Below are 11,793 nucleotides of genomic sequence, written 5' to 3'. Positions count from 1 at the left end.
ATCTGTTTACATACGCTATAAGAATTGGTAAGAATTTGCTGAAATTTGTTCTGAGCAGGTATGGAAATGAATGCGTCCCAGGGTCTTCCCACCTGTTTCCTTGTCGCTCCTCCTCCCTACACATCCTGTTCCTCCTACCTGGGCCTTCCCTCCATCTCCTTTTTTTTTCTTTTTATATGAATTCATGTTAATAGTACTTTTTTCAAAGAACAGCACATTCTGTTGACTTGGTCTGGGGAAATCCCTGATCAGGTAAGTTACTAGAAGGAAGAAATAGGGGTTGCCCCAAAGAGTTAAGGAACTAACCACCATTTTCCTACCAGGGTGCAGAGAGGGGTGGTCAAGAGAAAAAACAATTAAATCTTTAAACTATAGGAGCCAAGATTTTTAAAAGCTCATGATAACTGTAACGTTTGATTGTAGGAAGCTACTTTTAGAATGAACATCATGGTGATATTTTTCTCCTACGCCCACCTTTCTAGGGCAAAAGTCGGTGAGCTTCTGCCTCATGTCTCTTCCCCAAAGATTTACCTGCAGTATGCCAAAGCCAAAGAAGCGGATGGGAGGTTTGTACGATCTCTCAAATTTTCATCAATGTAAAGTAATGTTTTATACATTAACAGTGGTATTTGCAGCCCTCTGAGAAAGGCAACGCAGAGAAACAGCAAACAACCCTGCCCTGCCCTGCCTGGCCTGAAGTGCCAGACCGTTAAGTTCTCTCAAACTTGATATACCTCAGTCGAGTCTGCATGTATTCAAATGCAGAGTATTAACTCTTTTTATTTGAGTGTTAAATACTAGGGGTGGGAATTTTGAGTTAATATGGCATGAAAATAAAGTTGGTAATAGTCATTTTTCTTAAGGAGGATAACTTACTGATGCAGAGAGAGAAAAAGTGAAGAAACATGAATTCCACAGCTGTGGTTGCACTTTTTAAGCTTCAAAACAGTATTAAAATATAGCAATTGATAGTTAATATCCTGAATACACAAAGGTCTCCTGCAACTTCATACAGGAAACTCAAAGATGCTAGGAGGAAAAAGACAAGGAGACCCTCAGGAGGAAATACAATTATGAAATTGCATTTCATGTAAATATGAAAAATCTCTACTTTATTAATAATAACTAAATTAAAGCAACTGTATCATTTTAACCTATCATATTGGGAGAGATTATATTAAATCAATGACCATACTGTCCAAATGCACTTTTTATACCTTATTGATGGTAGTATGAATTTCTAAAGCCTTTAAAAAGTTATTGAACGATATGTATTAAGAGATTTTTAAAGGTTAATACCCTCCACTTTTAGAAAAGTAACCTTAGGAAATAGATACACTAAATAAACAAGCTGGAGAGCTGGTGTACTGGAGAAGTTGAGCGCCATCTAGAGGTCAACACAAAGATTTTCTGTATCACTGTTAAGCTTTATAACTGTAAAAATCTATATTTTGTTTTCTAAAATAAGCCTATATTAATATTGTAATATTTCAACTTTGAAAAATAGTAAAATATAAAATATTATGGAGATACTAGAGGCCTGTTGCACGAAGATTCGTGCCAGAATAGGCTTTCCTTCCCCTGGCTGCCGGCACCTGGCTCCCTTCCAGCACCCAGGACCCGGGCTGCTTCACTTCAGCCGCCACTGCCACCCACTGGGGGTGCGCCACAGCCACTCGGAGCACACCCCCACCCCTGGTGTGTGTCGGCTGGGGCTGGGGGCAGCACGCTGTCCCCTCCCGCCCATCTGCGCACACAGCTCCTCCTGAGCGGTTGGTCATGATGCAGCCGCCTCCAGAGCCGGTGGTGACGCCTGGCTAATTTGCATATTACCGCTTTATATATAGAGATGATTCAGATGAGGAGACAAAATTCAGTATTGGTATTTTACTGTTAGTTTATTAAACCTATAAAGAACATATTTTAGTGAGATCGTTCTTGGTATTCCTTCTGAAAAAGAAGTTCCAGAAAAATAATCAGTTACCACCATAAAAGAGAAAAATGCCCCAACCATTTATTGACATTTTCCCCCAAATGTGACAGTGGAAGAAAGTTTGTCTGAACTAAGAATTTCTTACAGATACAAAGAAGCTGTGGTGGCTTATGAGAACGCAAAGCAGTGGAACAGTGTCATCCGAATCTATCTGGATCACCTCAACAATCCGGAAAAGGCTGTCAGTATCGTCAGAGAGACCCAGTCCCTGGATGGAGCCAAAATGGTAGCCAGGTAGCATAAGGCATTGATAGTTTGATTTCCAAAAACTAGCCTTAGAGGAAAGCCCCTGCTTCCCTTTAGCAAACAAATTTAAGTGGAATATTTATTATTTTTTCTTTCTTTTTTTTTTTGTTTTTTTTTTTTTTTTTTTAGGCCTAAGTGTTTAAAACCACTGTTGTGGTCACTGTATGAGTGTATGAGAGGGTGTTTTTCCAATATAAGCATCATAGACTATAGAACTGCAGTTCACCTCATACATTTTTATTGTTAATGGCTTCTCATGGTTGGGAAACATTTTCTTTTGTAAATGACAAACGTATTTGAAACGAGTCGAGCTCAGTTAGCACTTTGTTTTAGGTTTTTCCTACAACTCGGTGACTACGGATCTGCCATCCAGTTTCTTGTCATGTCCAAATGTAACAATGAAGCGTTCACACTGGCTCAGCAGCACAACAAGATGGAAATCTATGCAGATATTATTGGTAAATATCATTGTTTCCCCTGATTTCTCTTAAGGATTTTTACCATATAAACATTTTGATTCTCACAATCTAATGATCAGGTTGGGATAAGCACAAGCATGGGCATACCCACCATTTTTACATAGAAACACACAAATATCTATGGTACTTCTTGGATTTCAGGATCCCTACTCTCACCTTAACGGTGATGTGCAATTATAAGACCATTTTCAAAACTTAAGGATTTGGGGGTAACTTCCAAGAGCAGAGAAGCCAGATTTCCCAAATCCTGCTATGGATCAGCCAGTGGAAAAGCAAGGTTCCCAAATGAAGGTGATATACCGTAAATGCAGAATGAGTTTTGAAAAAGTGAATGTTTTTATAAATTTTAAAAAATTGAATTATAAATTAAGAATATATAGTTACTAAAAAAAAAGAATATATGGTTACTTTTGATGAAGAATGATATACAAAAGATGTGGCTTTTATTTTTTATTTATTTTTTTTAAATATATATTTTATTGATTTTTTACAGAGAGGAAGGGAGAGAGATAGAGAGTTAGAAACATCGATGAGAGAGAACCATCGATCAGCTGCCTCCTGCACATCTCCTATGGGGGATGTGCCCGCAACCCAGGTACATGCCCTTGACCGGAATCGAACCTGGGACCTTTCAGTCCGCAGGCCGACACTCTATCCACTGAGCCAAACCGGTTTCGGCTAAAAGATGTGGCTTTTAAAGATTTTGAAAGATCAAAAGAGAATTTTATATTCTGAGAACACCTGCTTACAGGTTTTCCTTCCCATATTTGCGATTATTCTTAGAAACTACTGAAATAACTTTCAGGTTTTCATTTTATGGACCATACATAACATTGTCATGTTGTTTTGCTTTGGAGTTTGTTTGTTTGTTTGTTTGTTTTGGGGGGTGGTAAAATATAAGTAACGTAAATTTACCATTTTCACCATTTTTAAGTGTGACAGTAAGTGCATTCACACTGCTGTGCAACTATTGCCACCATCCATCTCCAGAACCTTTTCATCATCCTAAACTAAAACTCTGTATCCATTAAACAGTAACTCTCCCCACTTCCCTTCCTCCAGCCCCTGGTAACCACTGTTCGACTTTCTGTCTCTAAATTTGACTATTCGTGACACTTCATATAAGTGGAATCATAAAATATTTGTCCTTTCTTGTTACTTAAGAATTGATGATAGGATTCATGAGAAATATTTTAAGTCTTCGAGGGAAGAAATAGTTAACTGCATCTTCTGATATCTTGGGAAGTCATTCAGATAAGTGGAGAAAATAGTTATTGAAAAAAAGGATGTATACGTAAAAGCAACATTAGCATTATTAATGCCCAACTTGACAGATGATATTTCTGTTCTAACATTAAAAATCACCATTGCCCAGCCAGTGTGGCTCAGTGGTTGAGCATCGACCTATGAACCAGGTCGTGATTCGATTCCAGGTCAGGGCACATGCCTGGGTTGCAGGCTTGATCCCCAGTAGAGGGCATGCAGACGGCAGTCAATCAATGATTCTCTAATGATGTTTTTATCTCCCTCTCCCTTCCTCTCTGAAATCAATTTTTTAAAATCATCATTGCACTAAATTATTTAAATTTCTCTAATTTCATAAGGATGTGGCTTATGCTATACTAGAGGCCCAGTGCACGAAATTCGTGCACAGGTGTGAGGGGGTCCCTCAGCCTGGCCTGCATCCTCTCGCAATCCGGGACCCCTCGGGGGATGTCAGGCCTAAATCGGCAGTCAGACATCCCTCTCGCAATCTGGGACGCTGCATGCACCAGTGACCATACTTTTCATACAGGTGAAAGGCATCTTGCTGTTTTATGGGCAGCTACATTTTTTTGCCCTGATTATAAAAAGTAGTATGTAACATGATCCATCTGAGGCAGTAGTACCATTCCCCCCATATTATCGGTGGAAAAAAACTGAAGCAGAGAGAAGTTAAGTAATTGGCTTTGTCACACAGTTATAAGTGTCAGAATCAGGGCTGACCACAAAATGTGCAAGCCAGAGTCCATGCATGTCATCACGGCATCATCCTGTTTTTTCAGTGTTAGAGTAGCCTTGCCAGGTTTTAATTTTTAAATCTAAGAGACTGTTCCCGATATATAGGGTAGGGTCCCTAGGCCTGGCCGGCGGTCAGGGCCATCTGAGGAGTGACTGGTGGGCGGGGCAATCGGGGGGGGGGGTCCTGCTGGCACCTGCCTTGGCTGGTGGCCTGGCGCCCCCCTTTCGCCCCAGCCAGTCACCTCCCTCTTGGGGTCAGGGGGGAAGCAGACGCTCCTGCATTGAGCGTCTACCCCCTGGTGGTCAGTGCATGTCATAGCAACCAGTCGTTCCACTGGTCATTTCACCATTTGGTCAATTTGCATATTAGGGTTTTATTATATAGGATCATACACACTCCCTTCAATCCCCCCACACCCCCCCCCCAAAAAAAACACACAACCCAACACTTTTCTCCACCTTTCTTTATCCCCTTCTCTTATAAACTCCATATCTGCCTTGGGGTAGAGGCACAAGTATCCTACTGGGTCTCCAACTCCCATGAGTAAATGTAAACAATGAATTAGAACTCCAGCTTTCTTCCTCTGTGCTTAATATAGTTAAGCCTCAAACCAAAAGAGTAACAGTAATTTTCTTTAAATGGCATCTATTGGCCACTTGAATGTCATCTTCCTTCCTTACCTGACAAATGCATACAGACTATTGTTTAGACCAGGCATTGCTGAGAAAGGGAGATGGGTTACATTTGCATTACAGTTAACTTGGCTTCTGATAGTTCTGAAACTCTAGGCAAGTCATGGTTGAGATTATAGTCATAGTTATTCCTGTTTTAGGAAATGAGATTGAGACTCTTAAAGAATGGTAAAAGTTGGTAGGAGTAATGTCAAACCATAGCCTGGATTCTCACAGAGACTCACAACTTCCTCTCCTGATTCCTGGGTAGAGGGAAAAGATGGAACAAAGTTGATATGTGGAGTAATTATGATGAATGTGTTTTGTGATGAAAGCAGACACTGATAATAACATTATTTGCTTGTGAAGTTTTTAATCAACCTGTTTTTAGATCTTATTTTTAGTTAACAATAAAAGTAAATTTTTGCTCAAATATTTTACTCAATGAATTTCTATTGTAGGTTCTGAAAACACTACTAATGAAGACTATCAAAGCATTGCCTTATATTTTGAAGGAGAAAAAAGGCATTTTCAGGCTGGAAAATTCTTCTTGCTGTGTGGCCAATATTCACGAGTTAGTATGTGCCAAGGAAACATACATTGGACTCTACAGGAATGGTTATAGGAGATAATTTAAAATATACTATGTTTTTAATTAAACTCTAAATTCTTCTCTCTGCTACAGCCAATCCCATTCTTCCTTCAAAATATCTCTCGCATCTTCTTATCATTCTAACTACCATCAATTTAACCCAAAACCAGATAGCTTCCCCTTAGGTTATTGCAATAGTTTCCTCCTATTTTCCGTTTTTAGTTTCTCTCCCTATCATTTATCCTTCCCTTTGTTCCCCAAATGGTACTTTCAGTGCTAAGAAGCCCCTAACGTAGGGTTACTGTGTGCAAGCGAGAGACATAAATACAGGAAGCTGTGGGGAAAGCTGGCTCATGTGCGACAGGACGGGGACCGCTGGGTGGCGTCTGAGGGAACAGCTGCTGCTCCCTCCACAAGGTGGTTGCCAGCTAGGAGCGTGGGCCCCATCGTGCCAGATCGTATGATTTTTAATAAGAACCGGAAGCCTGAGTCTCCCAGTTTTAAAATACGGGCACAGATATTCATAGACTACCTTGCTGGGCAGAGAAACATTTGTGTGTGTGAACCTGCCTTCAGGCCATCCATTTGCCATTTCTACGTCTTCGATACTAAGTCCAAGCCCTTCCCCAATTGGACCAACCAGCCTGAGCTTCCCAATCTGGCACCCAGCTATTTCCACTGAAGAATCCTGCACTCCGCTCGCCTTTCCCCATCCTTGTTTTCCAGTGAGATTCCTCTCTGCCCTCTTCCCCACTTACCAGTCTTTTAAGCTGTTATAACCTTACATTTCCTCATAGATGTGGTGGTATGATGTTCAGGAATTAGACAGCTATGGCCCAAATGGTTCCTTATCAGCACATCACACCGATCACCCCAATTAGATTGTACATAGTACAAAAAGGTACCATAGCATACCCCCCTGGTCTTCTCCGTAGCATCTAGCAGTCTCATATACATAGTAACAGGTTGTCCATAAATACTTGTTGAATCAGTAAATGAATGAAAATAAATCCTGCTGAAAGAGGGCACACTTTTTATTGTCATTTCATCAGAAATGAGCTATATTCTTCAGAGGGTTCACTGGATCCTTCCATTTTTTTAAACTAAACTCAGCCCGTTAAGTATATATTTTAAGATCCAACTCTGTGCAAGATGACACTTTTACAGACTATAATCCCTTTTGTGTGCATCAAAGCTTTGTTTTTCTCAATGTGGAAGCAGTCCAAAGAGTTTTAATTGTTATACAATTCTCATTTCAGGCACTTAAACACTTCCTAAAATGTCCAAGCTCGGAAAATAATGCAGCAATCGAAATGGCAATTGAAACTGTAAGTAAGCTCTATAATGAAACTTTCATGTTTTTAAACCCTTTGAAGACATTTCCAAACATATATACAAATGTTGTAACAAACTCTCATTAAACCCATTATCTAACATCAACAGCTATCAACACATAGCCAGTCTTCCTTTGTTCATACCCCACCCTCCTTCCCTACATCATTTTAAAGTAAAATCACAGATATTATTCTCTAGATGCTAACAATCACTTCCCTTAAGAAAGTTTTTATTGAAACATCCAAGAAGTATGTCCTCTCTGTGTATATTTTTTTAAAAGTAGATTTTGATATAGCCACTTTGAAAAGCTACAGTTTCTAAGGTAGGTTTTTATTAATGGCAACTCTACGAATGAAAGAAGACCTGTGCTTCTGTTTCAGGCACTTGACAATAGGAATTTTTACATGTTTTTAAATCCCATTTCCTTAGCAGATTATCTGTTTTCTCCCCACCTCTTTTTAGTTTTAAGATTTGAATTTACAGCCGAAACCGGTTTGGCTCAGTGGATAGAGCGTCGGCCTGCGGACTGAAGGGTCCCAGGTTCGATTCCGGTCAAGGGCATGTACCTGGGTTGCGGGCACATCCCCAGTGGGAGTTGTGCAGGAGGCAGCTGATCGATGTTTCTCTCCCATCGATGTTTCTAACTATCTATCTCTCTCCCTTCCTCTCTGTAAAATATCAATAAAATATATTTAAAAAAAAAAAAAGATTTGAATTTACAGGTTCTCTGTCTTCCTAAACAGGTTGGTCAGGCCCAAGATGAACTGCTGACCAGTCAGCTGATAGACCACCTGATGGGGGAGAGCGACGGCCTGCCGAAGGTCCTGGAGTGCTTTCTTCACGCGGTTCCTGTGTCTCAGTTAGACTTTACTCCCTCTGTCTTGTTTTTACATATTGTGGCTTTTGCACCACAGACGTAAAATTCTCTCTCTGCATGTAGCCTCGGGTCATCTCGACAGACCCTGCTCCTTGGAGGACACTGTACATTCTCTCTCTGAAATAAGCATCGCCACCTATGAAACGGCCACAGCGCTCTGATAGCAATCCTCACCACCCACAATTTTCCTCAAATGTTATGGAGCTTTAGTTATTCTAGAACTATGAAAAATGATTACTAGAACTATGAGTTAGCACTCACTCCTGAAAATTAGTGTACTTTATTTGTATTTCAAAAATATTAGGAATTAATAAAAATCATATGTAGCATAAAAGTAACTCACTAGAAATATGAAGTAGAAATAAGTCGTTAAGAAGCTATTTTTAAAGTGTGTGACTCTCTTGGAGTTTGCACAGAAACTGGTCTTCTCTCAGTCCCAGTGAGGACAGACTCATCCTGAGAGATGCCCCCGATCCTCCCTTCCCTTTTGCTTTGGGGTCCAAGGGGATCTGCTTGTGAAGGAACTCGGGTCACGGGTTTGGAGAGAAGGCACTAGAATGTCGCCCCTGGAGAGGACTGTAACAGTCCTGACCTCCAAACCCACTATCTGCTCCTTACAGATAAAAACCTTGAGGTTCAGGGAGGCCAAGTTAACCTGCCAAAAGGGCACAGGCCCTTAAACTGTTGTAAACCACCTCTCCTTCCACCCACTTGTCATAGCCATCGGGAGCCAGCACCAAGGACGTGAAATTGTCCAGGTTTAAGGAGACTAGGAATGGAAACTGCTCAAAGGCCAAAGAAAAGTGTATCGGCCTGAGAAACTTACATAGGTGTAAAATTCTTTGAAAGTTTGCAAAGTTGGTACATCGTATAAGAACACACTTCGTTTTCAGCGTGTGAGAGGGAACTCCGTGGAGCGGGGTGAGGAACAGAGTGAAGCCGGGTCCCGTGGAGGGTCAGTGAATTCTGTAACTGTGCCTTCCTCAGGGAGGGCATGAAGATGTAAACGAGCTAGTATTTCTCAAGTACTTAGAATATTACCTGGCACATATTAAACTCTAGGTAAATATTTGATAAACTAATTATTTATTCGTGTTTTTTTTTTAAACAGTATCAACCCTCAGTTACTGGAAAGCAAATATGATTCAAACTGAAATGCGAAATTTTAGGTGTTTCTCCCCTTAGCTACTGAAGAAAGTGACGTTTCTCTCATGGTTTCTATGTCAGGATGCCAAGTACCTGTTCCGCTTGTACATGGCCCTGAAGCAATACCGGGAAGCCGCCCGGACTGCCATTATCATCGCCAGGGAAGAGCAGTCTGCCGGTAGGTCCCTCTCCCCACACGAGTAGTGGAATCAAGCTCCCCAAACCCTCCCCCACCAGGGAAGAGGAGCCCGATTCTAATCGAGGATGGCTTTGAACCAAGACGACTGGGGGGAAACATCATTTTTAAGTTTCCAGAGAAGTGACAGAACTCATCATCACAGGGGGCTATTGAATAGCTCCACTAAAGCCTGCCCCGGTCACCTGCTGTTTCCTCTACTCCTTGGGGGCCTGAGCACGTGAGAACACACGTGCTCGAAGGAGTGAGGGACACCGTGGGCCTGGCCATGACTGAGCGGGCGGGGCGGGCAAAGAGGAGGCAGGGAAGGTTGGCGGAGGCAGATCCTGGAGGGCTGAAGTCTCTGCTGAGGAATTGCACTTGGTCCCTGAGGCCTGGGGGAGGATTTTTGTAGGGGTGTGACCTGAGGTTTTGGGGTGTGGGATGAGACTTGAGGCTTTTACAAGAACACTGACATCAGAATGGAGGCAGATGATGCTGAGAGAGGTGACAAGAAGCGCTGGCAGAGGCCCAGGAAGAGAGGCTGAATTAGGGAGACTCAGAACTTGATGACCCATTGAACTCCGGGGCCAGGTGGGAGCCCGGAGGAAGAGAGACGTCTAGGATGTCGCCACCGTTTTCTTCCTGACGGGCTGGCTGGATGTTAGGACCATAATTCCAGTGGGAAAAACTACTGAGTTACTTGATGTAAGAAATTATTAGGGTATTACTAGTAACATGATTAAGTCATTTGTAAAATGAGGGCCCACAGAAAGTCCTCAGAATTCATCCTTTGCAGTAATGTCATTTCACCACCTTGTTTCCCAGGAAACTATCGGAATGCACATGACCTGCTCTTCAGTATGTACGCAGAACTTAAATCCCAGAAGATCAAGATTCCCTCGGAGATGGCCACCAACCTCATGATCCTGCACAGCTACATTCTAGTCAAGGTGAGGCCTTCGAGCGCCGTGGGGCATAACCTGCCAGGGGTGCTTACCACCTGTAGGGGTTTGCTCTGGGCACCTCTCCACTGGAGTACAGGGACCTCCTCATTCTCCATATTGTTAAGTGAAAAAAGCAAGATGCAGCATAATTATACAAGATCCGCCTTTTGTGTACAAAAATGCAAAAAGTAAGAATGAATATATATTTCAAATAAAATTAGAAATATATATTTTTAAAACTAGCAGAAGTAGTTTCCTAAAGGAAACTAGGCGAGGTGCAGAGGAGGTGGGGCACCAAGGCCACCAGGTGGAGGGGTTAGAGGGACAGCAGGTTTCTGTGTCTTTTTATATTGTTTTGACTTTGAAGCATATAAATGTGTTACCTGGACCAAAAAGAAGATTTGTTTAAAAAATGGTTGTTAGTTTTCAGAGCTTGCTAGTTTATTAATTATAAGATAGTGGATTTTCTACAATTCCACTAGTTTATTTGTAAAAAAAAAAAAAAAATTATTGAGGTATAATTGACATATAGCATTGTATTGATTTTAGGTGTATGCCATAATGATTCGCTATTTGTACACATTGTGAGATGATCACCACCTGAAGTCTAGTTCCATCCGTCACCAGACAAAGTTAACTTTTAGGATTGACTTTCTTGGCAGCTTTCAAGTATGCTCACAGTATCACTTAGTCACCATACTGTACAGGCTCCAACTTACCGACTTTTCCAAATTTTCACACATCAAAGTACACCTTCCCCCACTAATGCTAACGTGGCTGTCAGGCCAGGGCACAAGAGCTTGTTTGACGTTTGTTTGACGTGGAGGCACCCAGCACGGAGCAGCCATTTAACGAGTGACTTGGGCTGTAGGTGTCCTCTCCGGGGCCCTGTCCAGCGGGACGTCCCGCTGTGCTGGAGGGCGGATGCTCCATCTGCCTGCGTGGCGGCCCCTGGCCTGGCTGCAGAGCACTGGGGCTACAGCGGGTGCACCTGATAAACACCATTTTTTAATTTTATGTCATTTTAATTTTTAATCTTAAATAGCCACATGTGGCGAGTGGCTTCCATATCAGACCTCACAGATCCATACCACCGATTTTAAGGGAACATTCTGAATTCCTACTGGCCACCCCCAGGAGTGCATTTCCCTTTAGAGCAACAGGAGGACCCGTCTCTCACACAGAAAGGAGCAGAAAGGGGAGGGAGATCGTTCTCAGCTTCAGACAGGAGTGGTGTCGCCAGGGTCCTATGAGCACACAGTCCAGCAAAATGTGAGACTTTAGAGGTCGAGGGAGGAGGATAGAAACAAGTTGGTGGAAGATAGAAGCA

The 11,793-nt window shown here is 42.0% G+C and overlaps 1 protein-coding gene across 1 annotated transcript in view; it reads left to right on the top strand.

Annotated features, from left to right (window-relative positions):
- The window catches only part of WDR19 (WD repeat domain 19), a 70,253-nt gene that overhangs the window by 45,714 nt on the left and 12,746 nt on the right, over positions 1–11,793 (top strand). Inside the window, 9 exon segments of the mRNA XM_023753652.1 lie at positions 1–27; positions 483–566; positions 2,081–2,227; positions 2,573–2,697; positions 5,853–5,965; positions 7,243–7,311; positions 8,062–8,139; positions 9,423–9,519; positions 10,345–10,469. The exon segment at positions 1–27 is cut by the window's left edge and continues 2 nt beyond it. Of these exon segments, the coding sequence (XP_023609420.1) occupies positions 1–27; positions 483–566; positions 2,081–2,227; positions 2,573–2,697; positions 5,853–5,965; positions 7,243–7,311; positions 8,062–8,139; positions 9,423–9,519; positions 10,345–10,469 (865 nt within the window).

This window comes from Myotis lucifugus, unplaced genomic scaffold (genome assembly GCF_000147115.1).
Source record: "Myotis lucifugus unplaced genomic scaffold, Myoluc2.0 scaffold_48, whole genome shotgun sequence".
Taxonomy (NCBI): Eukaryota; Metazoa; Chordata; class Mammalia; order Chiroptera; family Vespertilionidae; genus Myotis; species Myotis lucifugus.
This window is presented reverse-complemented; position numbering and strand designations above follow the sequence as displayed.